The sequence below is a fragment of the Acanthochromis polyacanthus genome, chromosome 9, assembly GCF_021347895.1.
Source record: "Acanthochromis polyacanthus isolate Apoly-LR-REF ecotype Palm Island chromosome 9, KAUST_Apoly_ChrSc, whole genome shotgun sequence".
NCBI classification, from domain to species: Eukaryota; Metazoa; Chordata; class Actinopteri; family Pomacentridae; genus Acanthochromis; species Acanthochromis polyacanthus.
The window spans coordinates 12,311,210-12,326,608 of NC_067121.1; the positions used below are offsets into that span (position 1 = coordinate 12,311,210).

Genomic DNA, 15,399 nt, shown 5'->3' on the forward strand with positions numbered 1-15,399 from the left:
AATGGCCTGCAGAAAAACTCACTGTGTTTTCAATTGATCTACAGTATGTAATCAAAAGAGAAGTCAATCCTTTTAAAATTAGGCTCCATGGGAGTAGCGTTGCCCAACACCATAGAACAGTCAAGACAACTAAGCTGCAGCTTTGACATAATTACTCTCATCCCTTCATGAACATTAGCTATACCATTTATCAGCTGTATCCATATGAACATCTGCATTTCGTCTTATTGGCAGGTTCAGGCCCCTACGCTGCTGGAATCTGACATTTTGAGTGATTGTCTGGCGAGGCAGCATCTCCACAGCTCGGCCTCCTCACACCAAGAAAACAGCTCACCTTTGCCGGCCTTAGATAATTTCACAGGTATGTACAATGAAACGGTAGCAGAAAGTTTACCACCGACACCTTTCTGGAAACGGCTAAAAACAAAGAAAAGGGTAATTGCCCGAGCACCTGGGCCATTAAGCTGTCTCTTTCATTTTCTCCTATGGCCTCATTTGCTCCTTTTTCCTCTCCCTCCTCACTCATTCCTGCGATGATAGCTCATCATGCCAATGTTTACCTTGTCCAATTACCGGGTACTGACTGTGGGCAAGTTGGCCCTCACCCCGCCCGTCCTTCGGCTTCTCCAAACCAGTTTTCCAGCCAAGTTCTTTTTCTTTCCCTTTCAATGGCTGAACCGGGATCAAAAAGCTGTCAGGTACACTGAGGCTCTGTTGGCAACGGAGAGCAGAGAGTGTCCAGGAGAACTGTCTATGTCTATTACTTCAGACTACTTGCAGTTTTACCCAGAAGACTTTAAGGGAAAAGCCTCAAACGGCACACTAAGAGCTATATTTATTCAGGGTGAAACAAGCATCTCAGTGTTTAATTTTGAAAATATCCCAAGAGGACTTTTTCTTTATCAGAAATGGTAGAGCCTTAATTACTTTCTGTTATATAGCTGCATTATGATATGTATTCTGGATATCTGGTGACATATGCTATTACCATCAACTGTGCTTGGCTCAGAGTGCTGAAAGCCAAACTGATGGCATGTTTGTACATGGGTTGCAGCTTTAAATGAACAGCACAGAAACACTGTTTTTGTATTAAACACTCTGCAGACTTCAAAAGAAACTATGAAAAGTTTGACGCTTGCTGCTTTTTCAGTGGAGACACCTTTATTTACACAGCACAACAGATGACCAAAAGTGCTTTCCTGTAAAGATGAAAATTAAATATTAGAAATTTACATAACTAAATAAAGAAAAAAGATTTAGTTTTTTATCTCAGGCCAATCTAAACATAAGGTCGAGCCATATGATTTTATACAGGAACAAAGCAGTTGAGTTTGAATGATCACTTGGGGACACAGAACAGTTTCAGAAATAAAAGTATTAATTCCTCACATCTTTATTACATTATTTCCTACTTCTCCTCAGTTCAATTGTATGTTCACTGTATCTAAAATACTCAAATTTCCTACAAAATGTGTTAAAATACTACTAACTATATCTTCTGTTTTTTGCTAGTGCAGTTAGCCTCTTTAACGGTAGTTTTGTCAAAAGTCTCAATACTTGATTTCCATTTGCGCTAGAACAATTAGTTGCTCAACAGAAAATTTTATTGTAATAATCTGCAATATTTTCTTTCTCAATAAAAAGCTCAATTTCTTTTTTTTTAATGATTTGCTGTTTTTTTAAAAATGTACATTGATTTTTGAATTTTCCAAAGGGGATAAATATCTTTTGTAATTGTTGTTCAGAAAAAGACAGTTGTAACTGTATTATTATATTTTATAGTAAAAAAATAAATTATTTACTTGAGAAGGTGTTTTCTAGATAAAATTATCATGAAAATAATTTATCTCTACTATTGATCTCTAGCTTGCTAATGTTGATTGCAAGCATGTATGCAATCAATCACTGTTACGCTGATTGTGCTAACAACAAAGCATAGCATTGTATTTAGCCATGTTTTGTTAAAAGCCTTAAGAGACTGTAGCAAAAAGAACATAAGGATAGCTAGTGTAGAAGTGGAATATGCTGCAGTAGTTTTTCTGGAGATTTTTTAAGACAAATTGATATTTTTTCAGACCTTGGTTGCTGTAACCTCATTGTAACTGTTACTAATCAATGCTAACTGTGCAAGCAACAAAGTGTGGCTTATGTTTAGCCTTTTTTCTTGAAAACCTTGGAACTTGAAACAAATGTGAGTAATTACAATAAGTTAAGAAGTTAAATATATTCCAGTAGGGTTTACAAAATGTCTTTTGACAGTTTTATATATTTTTAAAGGAATTATTGTTTAGTCATTTTAACTCTTGCTAATTTAAGCAAAATATGCTAACAGCAAATTGTGGCTTTGTCTTTAATCATACCTTGGTGGAAAAAAATAGTATTTGGGAAAAATTAAACCTAAAGACAGTCAGTGTATTAGTGGAATATCTTGCAGCAGCAGTTTCTGAAGTTTTAATGTACTATTGGACAGTTTCTCCAAGCTGTTGCTCCATTTTCACGATTGTTAATGTACGCTAACTGTGCTAGCAACAAAATGTAGCCTTGTATTTATCCTTATTTTGGTGAAAAAATTGGTGTTTGGGATAAACTAAGTCAGTAGACAATCAGTGTACAAGTCAAATACACTATATTGCCAAAAGTATTCGCTCACCTGCCTTGACTCGCTTATGAACGTACGTGACATCCCATTCCCAATCCATAGGGTTCGGTATCAATATCAATAAGGCTGTGTTTTTATGGGAATCTTTGACCATTCTTCCAGAAGCGCATTTGTGAGGTCACACACTGATGTTGGACGAGAAGGCCTGGCTCTCAGTCTCCGCTCTAATTCATCCCAAAGGTGTTCTATTGGGTTGACGTCAGGACTCTGTGCAGGCCACTCAGGTTCATCCACACCAGACTCTGTCATCCATGTTTTTTTGGACCTTGCTTTGTGCACTGATGCACAGTCATGTTGGAAGAGGAAGGGGCCAGCTCCAAACTGTTCCCACAAAGTTGGGAGCATGGAATTGTCCAAAATGTCTTGGTATGCTGAAGCATTCAGAGTTCCTTTCACTGGAACTAAGGGGCCAAGCCCAGCTCCTGAAAAACAAGCCCACACCATAATTCACCCCTCCACCAAACTTTACACTTGTCACAATGCACTATCGTTCTCCTGGCAACCGCCAAACCCAGACTCGTCCATCAGATTGCCAGATGGAGAAGTGCAATTGGTCACTCCAGAGAACGCGTTTCCACTGCTCTAGTGTCCAGTGGCGGCGTGCTTTACACCACTGCATCTGACGCTTTGCATTGCACTTGGTGATGTATGTATGTATGGCTTGCATGCAGCTGCTCGGTCATGGAAACCCATTCCATGAAGCTCTCTGTGCACTGTTCTTGAGCTAATCTGAAAGCCTCATTAAGTTTGAAGGTCTGTAGCGATTGACTCTGCAGAAAGTTGGCGACCTCTCGGCACTACGCGCCTCAGCATCCGCTGATCCCACTCCGTCAGTTTACGAGGCCAACCACTTGGTGGCAGAATTGCTGTCATTCCCACACACTTCCACTTTCTTATAATACTTTTGGCAATATAGTGTATGTTACAGGACCAGTTTCAGAGGCTTCTGTGGAAAATCCAATGCCTTTGTCAAAGCTTGCCCCATTGAAATTGTAGCTATTCTAAACTGACTGTACTAGCTACAAAATTTAGCAGTGTACTTTAACCATATTTTGTCATTTCTGTTAAAAACATTAGTGTTTGGAAGAAAATGAGGATGAGGACAGTTAGCAAGTGTGTTGCAGTAGCAGTTTCTGAAGTTGAAAGAGTGAAGGAGGACAGTCAGTGAGGAGTGAAATATGTTCCAGTAACACATCCTATGGTTTCTGTTGAAAAATTTATAGTTTTTCTCAGCTGGATTGATATTTTTCAATTTTAACTATAGCTAATTGTAGCTAACTTTGCTAGCAACAGTGTGTAGTTGGCATGGAAGTGAAATATGTCACAGTAGCATTTTCCAAAGTTTTTGTGGATATGAATACTTTTTAAGCTTTTGCTCCATTGTAACCGTTGCTAAGCTAAGTCAACTTTTGCAGCACCTAATTCCACAGTCACACATTTTTTAGGGACTACCTGCAAGCCTACATATGGTAAATCACTAACACCACATGTGGCTGCCTTTCAGGTGTGTACTCAAACAGCAGCGCCACCCACAACAGGGGGAATTCAGAGTTTCTGCCTCCATCAGCAGACAGCTGCTCCAGGTATCCAGGCCTGGAGGGAAACTTTGATGCCAACAGTCCAATATCTTCGTTAACAAGCCCAGAGAGCATGATGGATGGGTGAGTGTAAGAGCAGAACAAGTTGAAGTTAAATATGTTGCGTCCCAAAAAACACGTATTTATTAATTCATGCAGGGAAAATTAACAGGAAATAATCACCCCCTGGACACTGACCAGATTTCACAACTGGCTAATAAATATTAACTGCCTTGCTCACAGGCAACAACAGCAACAGCAGTTAAACTACAGGGAGGTTTTATGCTAGTCGTTCTCATCTCAAATTTCTGTCCAAGGGTTTTGCCATGTTGCACCATAATGAATATGTTCTTTTCATGAAAACAAAAAATGTCATTAAATATTTTTCTCATTTCTTCCATGTCACGCATTTCAACATGAGGTTGTTTTTATCCTTTGGGAAGCAGTGCGCTTAAATGATCTTTAATGATGTGCCCAGAGGTAAACTTAAAATGGTCAGTTCATCCAAATCAAAAAAATAAAGAAAAAACATTTTCTCCCCACTTACCCCAAGTGGTGTCTGGCAAGGTTTGGAATTATTTGCTGCTGGGATTTCTGCTGCCAACCCAATGCAATGGAGCTGAATGGGATTTCATTTGGCAGTTTCTATCAAAAGCTATTTTCTACAAAAAAGAAAAATGGCGAAAACTAACTGACCAGAGTTTCACAGTATCTGTTCTTACAAAGCAGTTCGTTTTCCAGGATTCTTCCCAAAACTTCTGAATGTCTGAAACTTATATTATTAAACAATTTTGGCATGTTTTCAAGTATTTTAGGTTGCTCAACACTTCTGGGTAGTCCCGTCCTGTGATATGTCAAACACTGAAATCATTTTTCAACCTCAAATACGGACACCATGAAAAGCCCTTTTTTGATGTGACTGTAAAAAATTTAAAGTCACTTTGCTTTACTTTCTCTCATGTCTGGAAAACACATGCCCAGAAACGGGCAGTGTGATATAAGCTTATGCATTCTTGAATAAACCAGAAAAATTATCACCAGAGATGGAGTTGTGGCTTTGTGGTTGCACTAATTGGGTAGTTGGAGGCCACAGAACTTATGTGTACTGTAAACTGAGACAAATTTTGTCTAGCCCTGTATAAAAGTAAAAGTCAGACTGAAAAGATACAGCTCAAAGCCTCCAGGGCTGAATTTTCTAGACAATATCGTCTCAAATTATTGGTCATTGAAAGTTTGCCCATAAACTAACTTTTATTGGCGCAACAGCAACAACAAAGGCCGTCTGTGCAATAACAGAGTGTTGATAAGGGCCAAAATAACATTTTTGTGGTTTAATAAATGACATAAAATCTTCACATACAGTATATTGCACATTGTTTCACGTGAAATTATCCAGTGTTGCCACGAGTTCTTTTCAAATGGGCTTTCGGTCTTGGCTGAGGTGGTTGGATTTTTCTTTCCTGAGCACAAATTCAAACTTGAATGTTTATTATTCACCCTGGAAATATCTCAGAAATGGGCACTGCCATCTTGTGCTGGTGATGTCATTTGCAACCAGAGTCTGCAAAGGTGACGAGGTGACACTGAGGTGTCACGTGAAATCTTAATCCTGATGTTAAAATAAGAACTGTACAGCAAATGTACACAACAGGATACTGGATACTTTGATCATATAAAAAAACTGTGAAAATCTGGCAGCAAAGGTACCATAAAAAAATATGTTAAAAACAATAAACTATAACACGCAGAAGCAGTAAAAACTGTAAAAACAATGGCAGATATCTTCAATAATAGGAATATTTTTGCTGATTTAATTGCTGTAAAGTTAGTGTAATTTTACAGTCATTCATAGTAAAGAAAAGTCAGATTTTTGATATGGACATTATAGTTTGGGCCTATTTTTTGTTTCCTTTACAGGCAACATGTAAATTAATACTTTCTCCGTGATTTTACTTGATATTTGATCAAAACCAAAATTCTTACTATGCATCATTTTCTTTCAAATAACAGCAAATATCTACAACATAGCAATACTTTTTGTTGATTTTAATACAATAAAAATGTTGTAAAAGAATTCATATTTGTAAAACTGCAGATGTTTTTCAAGTGGCGTTGGGCTGCTTTTTTGTTTGTGTGGTTGTTTTTTTTTTATAATTAACATGTAAATGAATACTTTTTTCTTTGATTTTGTAGTTCTTCTTTGGAATTTAACAGAAATAGGGAAAGTCTATAAAATAACAGCCAGACATGCCGCTTTTTTCAGTCTAATAATTAGTTCAGTATTTGAAATGTTACTGATATTATTATGTCTTGTGCAAAGAAATGCATCTTATGGGAGAAGTGATCACATTTTGATTGAGATTTTTGAGGCAGCATCTAAGCTACTTTAATTTACATTTAAGGCCATTGTTGTTGCTTCTTGTTTGCAACAGATGTCACCAGCACAAGATGGCATTGCTCATTTTTTTGGTGATATGTTGACTTCACTTTTGCACTGTGGGAGGAAGCAGTAACTTGGTGTTCATCTTTATATACTGTCTGAAGAACCAGATTTTTTGTTCATGCATCAAATATCCAAAGAAGCGCTGTTGAGATGAGTTTTACCTCTCCAGAGTAAGACCTTTTTGCAGTACTAGTAATAAAACTGCTCTCTACTGTAGATCAAAAATGTGTGCAGACCTTGAACTTCAGGTCTGTGCATATAATGGTCATCCATGAAAATTAATGTGCAATAAATACCCAGCTTCCACCACCTGTAGCAATATTTCATTTGGATTTCTTCACGTTTAGGTGTAAAATCGTTGTAAAGTACACCAAACAAAGCAGCATTTTAGTAAATCTTATGTTTGGGTGTCTGTGTGCATTTTCTGGATTTGTAACTGTGCTCGCATTGAAAGCAGCATCTCTCAGCCAGGACTTCCATGAAGTAATGCACAATCTGTCCATTGACGTCTCTTTATAGCGGCGGAGGATGTCATTGAATCGCGCTGGAGCCCGCAGTACACGACGACCTGCCAAAGCCAATACCAGACAAGCACTTGTTTTTCCCCCAAATGACTTAGCGAGACATTAAACACGTGAAAGTAAATTATCTTTGCTTCACAGCACAGCCGGCATCACGCTCTGACCTCATAGGCAAGCGATTGTTTACTCTGGCTGGGACGAGCCATTTCAACTTCTTTTAATACTTGAGGGATTCAGAGGCTCCGCAGTGAGGCTCGTCCATCAGCGAGTATTTGTGATGTGCAGTGTTTGTATATTTTGTGGTCGGCAGGGTGAGGCTGGGCCGGGCTGGATTGGCTCTTTGGAGCAGCTTGTCCATCAGATACAGACCCACTAACCAGGATGGGCTCTCACACAGAAATACCATTATACAATTTGAAGGATGGAGAAGTAATGAAGTTTACTTTATAGAGGCTCCGAGTGACATCGAACCCAAATAGCCGGTTTAACTGAAATGTTTGATATGTCTGCACATTTTTCTATTTACTGCAGCTCCGACATGAAATGAGCTGGTTTCTCTAAGTACCTCATCGGTAGCACTTAGATTACATTAAATCTCCATCTGTAATACACACATTTATCATAATCCCCCTGTGATCCAGTAAATCCATATCACAGAAATACTTTGGCATCTTTTCCTCCAGCAAAATTGAAAACAGATCAGTTCTGCGAGCACAAGTTGGCGCAAAGTGCATATACGATCTGGATTCCTCTCATTCCAGATAAACAGTAAGCAGGGCAGCTGGCTGTTGTTAGTTAGCATGAAACAAACTAGAATATGGTCAGAGAAATGGTTTCCTGAGGTCGTGCTGACAGCCGTATCCCTCAGGCGTGGGTGCCATGCGAAGCTCGAGCATCTGAGGGGCTGCAAAACGAAATATAGGCCCAGCACGGATCAGACATCCCAGCTATGTTGTTGCAGCGCTACAAGAATGTAAGCTGTGGAGCAGCCGCCGTTGTTTATAGTCAAGGTCAGCACTGATGGTTAAAGGGGCCACTGAGGGGGGAACTCAGAGACGTGTTGGAGTCTTGGGGCTCGCAGTCATCGCGGCACATTCGTAGCACTATATCAAAGCACACGTTGTTTACATAATCCTATGCAAAGCCTGGTCTTTATTACCTCGGAAGCCACGGCCATCTGTAAGTTATATCAGTTGGGGTTTCAAAAAGTTCTTCTGATTAATTTTGGCTTTTATTGTGTTTCTCCACTGAAAGCAGAGACTGTTAAATTAAATGTAATAGCATTTGACATGGGAAATGGGTAATAAAGAGACCAGTGGATGACAAATGATAGATATGTAAAGGAATCTCCAAACAATTCCTTTTTTTATAGCAGGTCAGATGCGAATATAGACGGCTCGCGGGCCTGCAGCCATTGGGTATCTCTGACAAGGCCTGGCTTGTTTGTGAAGCTCATTAAATGCCTTCCAACAGAAAAACCCAAGGCCACTTGATTCTCTAGGGACCAATATGGTACAGTACATACATCATCCAGGAGAGCTCTCAGGCCACATGAAACGCTGAGAGCAAACGCTTTGAAGAAGAAAACAGGGGGCCGCTCAAATACCGCATTGGGGGTTTGCAGCTGCATATCTCCTCGGAGAGAGATTCGGCTGCCTTTCTTTCTTTCTTTCTTGGCTCCACTGACTCATTTGTTTCCATGTTGAGTCAGAGTGCTTGTGCACAGTCAGCACATTCTTGCAGCGTAGCGACAGATACAGAAAACCTGCCTACAATACCCCCCTTCCCCCAACCCCAAGATGGAAACGCTTCCTTATATAAACTGTACTGTTTGTAGAGGAATTTGCATGTTTGTGCATTAGAACAGCTGGCGCCACACTGCAAGCTGCTACACAAATGACCTAAAAGATACAAAATTTATTTCTATTTCTCTAACTATAAAAAACAACTATTAAAGAAATTACCTCAACTCCAAGAGCCTGAGAGTTATGACATCAACATCGCTTTGGCATAATAATATTTTCTGGCCTGAAAATCTTGCAGTTAAGTTAGCGACGCTCAAGAAACACTGATGTACATCTGTGTGTGACAAAAACCTTCAACAGTGTGACAGCACTGAAAGCTCCAGCTAAAAAAGCATTATTCTAAAAACATGACTGGTCTGTGTCTGAGGCATACAGTTTTTTATGTCCTTTCTTCCACTTTTAAAAAGTGTTCCTTTGAAAGTTTAACTACTAAATCTGTCATGATTACTGTGTTTTTATTTGCACATATTTGTAAATAAAAACAATAAATGTGAGGCTACAGCCAGTAGGAGGTTAGCTTAGCTTAGCACAGCATTAAAGATATCAGCAGGAGAAAACAGCTTCTATTCAAACAAACTCTGCCTATCAGCACATCCAAAGTTCATTTATTGACAGTTTTATTACTTTACTAATAAGGTGTTCAGAAACAAATTAAGTTTTTTACTCTGCCAAGGAAATGGCGGAGTTATGTGATGGTCGGCGTACCTGAATCTGTGAATCTATCTGTGTGAAACATTATGGAAAAACGGACCAGCCAATTTGGATGAAATTTTCAGGGAAAATCAGAAAGGACACAAGGACCAAGTGATTAAATTTTGGCATTAATGCGGCTTATAATGTGGATTCAAGGCTTTGTTAAAGATTTCCCATTGCCAGATACAGCAGCCAACACTGACTGCTACCTGCTGACGATCACGATTGTGATCCTCCTACAAATTGACCATGATTTATCAGTTGGAAATCATGCAATGAACAAACGATTTAACTGTAGGGTGTTTCTCATCAATTCCTGCCGACCGCTACATATTTGGTTCACGTATGTAAACCCCAGTCACAGTCACCAGCCTACCTACACCTACCTTTCTGTCCTTCCCCCATTTCTTCACCGTAACACCTTGTCCCCGTTAGGTGCTTACAAGTTTAAACACATCCTTTGCTAGACAGCAACAGCGTGGAACCATTTTCTGTAATCTTTATTTGATTTTTTGGCAGCGTCTTCGTCATGTCAAGTAACCGCTTCGTAGACAACACTTCCTGTGCCGCTGGAATGGTGACAAAATAAAAGCAGGAAACATTAAAAATCTGCTGTCAAAATAAAAACATGGAGGGAACTGTTATTTTAACACGAGCAAAACAAAGGCTTGCCAAAAGTGATGAACTGATCAACACACCTTTATAAGTGTAATTTACACGCAGTTTGGTATTCATATATAACATGCACATAATAACACATGCCTGTGCTCAGCACAAGGTCATTTTTTATTAAACATTTCATCCGTTGGAAATAATACGTGAACTGAGCAGGCTTGTTGGAGTACTGCGCTCTCTGAGTGCTTTTCTAATATTGATTAAGTTACTAAACAGCAAGAAAATCTAACTGAAATAATTAGATGATTATTAGCAAATTAATTCAAAACTATAATTTTTATTTAAAAAAACAAACAAACAACAGCAGCTCCTCAAATATGTACTTTTCCCTTTTAACAGTTTTAAGTATCTTAGTTTATTTGTAATAACTATGAAGTTGGTTTATTGGTCCCACAAAGTATACTAATCCTCAATAAAACAAGAAAAGCACTCAGAGAGCGCAGTACTCAGTCAAGGCTGCTCAGTTGTTGTATCATTCCAACTGATAAGTCCCGATAAGTCCACAGTCAGTTTGTAGTAGGATCATAGCAGGCAGCTGACATAGTGTTCCCTTATCATAGCTACAGTGATACCGTGCCACTATCTCGCAATGATACAGAAATCTTTAACAAATCTGTGGATCCAGACTATAAGCTGTATCACTGCCAAAATCTAATCACTTGGTCTTTCATTTCTGACCTTCCCTGAAGATTTAATCCAAATCTGTTTCTCTGTTAATGTTGAGAACGGACAAACGTAAGCCGATCATCACATAACTCCTCTGCATCCCTTGGTGGAGTAATTAGCTATTGCAACTACTATTTTTACAGTCGTGCATGAGTAATAATAATGTAATTTTTCGTAAACTAAGTAAGAGTCTTTTACTTTTGACACTTTTGAAGTATGTTCTCAGATTATAATTACATACGTTATGCTAAGTAGCATTTTTACTGCAGAGCTGTTACTTGTACCTGAGTACTTTTTCTTAAGCAAGCTGCATAAATGTTTACGTCGGGACACTGTAAACCTCATGTATCACCAGGAACAGACTGCCATCCTTGTTCGTGTCTGCTGACATCAGCCCAGTAAACTCCTCCTCAGAGAGAATTGACGTCCGACTGCAGGGCTACCAGAAAACCTACAGCCACCAGCAGCAAGTGTTCTCACAGCAGCAAGGTACCAACAGCATTTACTGAGTGAATGTCAACAAAACATGTGCCGCCTGTTTGTAATGTCATCATTTCCTCTGTCAAGGCTGTCTGTACGGAGAAGAAAAGGTGATCCAACCAGTCAGCGATGGAGATTTTGAACCTGCTAGTTACTTTACAAATCCGTCTACCTGTCATTCAACAGGTAAAGTTAAGACAAGCTGTGATTTGGTGGTTGATTAAAGTAGTGGTTGGATGGTCGAATAGCAACTGCACCACACCACATCACTGCACATCTTTTTGATGCAACAGTCTACAGCTATATGCATGTTAGTGTTTTCAAAATACAATTAACTGTGGAAAACAACAAACTCCGAGCAACAACATTGGAAATGTCAATTTTTGATGATTTTATTGTGCAATAAAGCCGGTCTTCTTGGTTCTTTCTTTAAATTTACCATTTAATAATAGTGCTCGCCTCCAGTAGTGCAAATGTTTCACTAAAACGAGTCCCCCGACACTATTTTAGAGCAGCACCTGGGCTTATCACTGTTGTGATTGTGATTGGTTTAATGAAACCAATAAAACAGTGTTTTGACCCCTATAGTATAATGACAATGAGGTGAGGTCAGATCATTCTACACAATGCTGTGTCAGGGTTAGAGAATGCTCTGACTATGCTAGACAAACTGAGCAGGGGTGAGAAATAACCACAAAAGTTTGGCCTACTTTGATTGGGGATGTCAGATAATATTGGCCCTATATTGGCATAGAAAAATGTATTTTTGAACAGTATTGTTATCGTTTTTTTGGCCTGTCATGAAAACCGACAAAATAATGCCTGGATACTGCTGGCATTTATCAGCAGTATCCAGTATCCAGCAGTATCCATAAATAAATATGGCATAATTATGGAATTTTTTCAATAACTTAAGTTTAAGTAGTTTTCTTATTTTGCACAGACAATGTCTACATTTGGAAAGCCTTGTTGCATTTGAGAATACATCCAATGGGACATCACAATAAAATTAGGCATGATGTGTTTATTCCATGACAGGAGATATGTGATGTTATCTAAAATTAGTTAAATAGCCCACGTTTATTGGCATCAGTTGATATCGGAATTGGAAATTGAGAATTGGACATCGGCATATCAGTTATTGGCAAAAAAAGCGCCAATATCAGACATCACTACTTTTAACGTGAATAACCGAATTTAACTCTCTGAACATCTTCCAATGAAACCGTCTGAAACTGTTATGCAGAAATGACTAATTTCTTCCTTTCTATGACAGTCAGCTAGACTAGCTATCACAATACAGGCACATTGCATTTTCTATAAACTAGTTCTGAGCATATCTAGAACAAAAAATTTTGACTATCCTGTTTAACAATGTGTCCCTTGTAATGCATGTAATGTAATGCAACTGAACAAATTGTCTGATTTAGAGGGAAAGTACAATGGTTAAACCTGAAATCACTGGGTATTCTAGTCATTTGGGGGCAACAGAAACAAGCCTTAACAACTCTCTGTAATATTTCCATGCTTTAAGTAGATATAGTGAGCTTGTCAGGAAACAGTTTGTTAGAACGCTGACATTCATTTTGAGTTGTTTTCCATGCCACTTGGTAACCGTATGTCCATATTCTCTCTCTGCTCTTTAGCTGCTAAATGCTCCATGATGTTCACCAGCTAGTTGCTAACTTTGGAACATTTGCTGCTTGATGCTGTGAAAACTGTGCACTGAGGGTTTTTAGAGCTTGTTCACTGAAACAGCTGTTGAAAATTCTACAGTTCTACAATTTCATTTAGCAGACACTTTTATCCAAAGCAATGTACATCTGAGAGTAGATACAACACAAGCAAGGATTTAGTCAGTAGAAAACAATCTGATTAAGAGCCATAAAACAAGTTCAAGTGTGATTATAGGACTGTGGTGCTAACAGGTGGTACAGACGTAATAATCTCTGCTTTACCTGAAAAGAATACACCTGCTTTAAGAAGATTTTTTTTTCCTCAGGGTTTGACCTGCTGCAGGACCTGCAGGGCCAGGCGGGCGGTGGATACACCATGTTCACAGATGACAACTTCCTCTTCCAGGCTGGAGGCGTCGACCGCTGCCTCAACCAGATCTACTCCATCTACCTGGACTCATGATGGCAACCCAGAACCAAAGATAAAATCACTTAAAAAAAACAAAAAAAAACAGGACGAACCGCAGCATAAATGATGTGTGACGGCCGACAAACAGTCACACCAACAACGAGCTGAATGTATCAACATCGTTCTTCCGCTTGGAAGATATGAAAGAATGTCAGTGTTAATGGTACAAACAGTAAAGCAAAAAGAACTCCAGTCTGAGAAACTGGGGACAAAACTAAATGATCAAAATATAAAATCGGGTGGAATAACAGATGTAAATAGCAATGACTTTTGTATTCAGAGATGACCACAGCAATCATGATCTGGATAGGTTGAGCTGCACACTTTATTTTTTCTCAGCCAATGAGGATAGTTCTGCCTCCACAGCTGCTCGGCTTGAGGTTGATGAATAAATATGCAAAAGAAGAACAGCACTATCGGAAATTATACACATTTCACTTCACGAGTGTGTTCTTTGCGTGTAATGTTGCATATTTTTGCTCTGGTTCAATTCAAATGAGAAAATCTGTGAAAATTAGAGGAAAATGACTCTCAGACATACATATATTGTCACAGACAAGGCATGTGGCTTCATTTTAAAGTTTCTCAATCCAAAAAGGTCGAGAACTACTATGCTATAAAGCATTTAGCTGTCAAAACACACTCAGTGTGTGTTTAGCAGCAGCCAAATTACCTTGTAACTTAAGTGCACTAAAGTGTCATTGAGAAACGTCCGGCTGTAGCAGAAACTTGAAGCAGAGCTGCCCTCAAGTGTCCGAATGACAGAAATGTTCCTTAAATACCAACAGTTCTCCAGATCGGTCAGTGTGGATGAAACTGACAAAACAAAACACAAAAACTGCACTAAAATATGTTACTCTTACCGATCAAAACAGCAGTATAGTCTTCTCTGTAACCTTCTCTCTCGCTGCCTTTATGCGTTTGTTGTACAGTTTCTATCAGTGTTGTGTTCAGTGGGAGGGACGTCGTTTACAAGAACTTCTCTGCACTCTTTTCTGTCTCGACGCTGAGACTTCGAAGACTAACCCAGAAATGTTTACACTGATTTTGTAGCAATCCAAAGATTTCTCATTATTGTCATTGAACAGTGTATAGACTGTAAAAATGCATCTGTTTTTATATCTAAATAAAACAAATCTGTTTGTATATTTGTTTTTTGGTATTTAGTAACACATTTCCCTTGAATTTTCTCAACTTTTCTCAGTATAAAATGTCAGAAAAGGACATCTTCAGTTTTCAGTATTCAGTTTAATATGATATCAGGTAAAGAAAAGTGGTACATTTTAAGTTTTCAGAACTTGGAATAAGCGTGTGTTTTTGGTATGAAATGTGACTCAAACTGATTATGAAATGATTCTCTGTCACATATTTCAGCTTATGTAATAGAGAGTAAATCACCTTCTGTAGTTTGTTAGTTAACGCTGCCATCTTTGGTCAAAACATTTAAAAACAACAGTATAGCAACTGAATTTTAGGCATAGACTGTATAGGACATTTAAAAGGTTCTCATTTACAATACATTGTTGAACATTTACATGAAACTTGAAAGTTAGAAGAAATAGGAATATTCCTACAAGTTAAGTTGGGGTTGAAAAGCCTGAAATCACAATCAAAATCTGTATTTTCCTATATACCTGGAAATAATTACGAGGATTTAGAAACATTTAAAAACACAGTAAGGTTTCTGACAGGTAAAATGAAGAAACATTTGAGATTTTTTGCTCTATTTCCACTT

At 38.5% G+C, this 15,399-nt stretch overlaps 1 protein-coding gene across 1 annotated transcript in view; it reads left to right on the forward strand.

Annotated features, from left to right (window-relative positions):
- LOC110967259 (zinc finger protein GLIS1-like) overlaps positions 1–14,810 on the forward strand; it is a 101,249-nt gene extending 86,439 nt beyond the window's left edge. Inside the window, exons 5-9 of the mRNA XM_022216810.2 lie at positions 235–361; positions 4,164–4,320; positions 11,395–11,528; positions 11,607–11,705; positions 13,522–14,810. Coding sequence (XP_022072502.1) covers positions 235–361; positions 4,164–4,320; positions 11,395–11,528; positions 11,607–11,705; positions 13,522–13,658 — 654 coding nt within the window. The 3' untranslated portion in view covers positions 13,659–14,810. The remainder of the gene's footprint in view (positions 1–234; positions 362–4,163; positions 4,321–11,394; positions 11,529–11,606; positions 11,706–13,521) is intronic.
- The last annotated feature ends 589 nt before the right edge of the window (positions 14,811–15,399 follow it).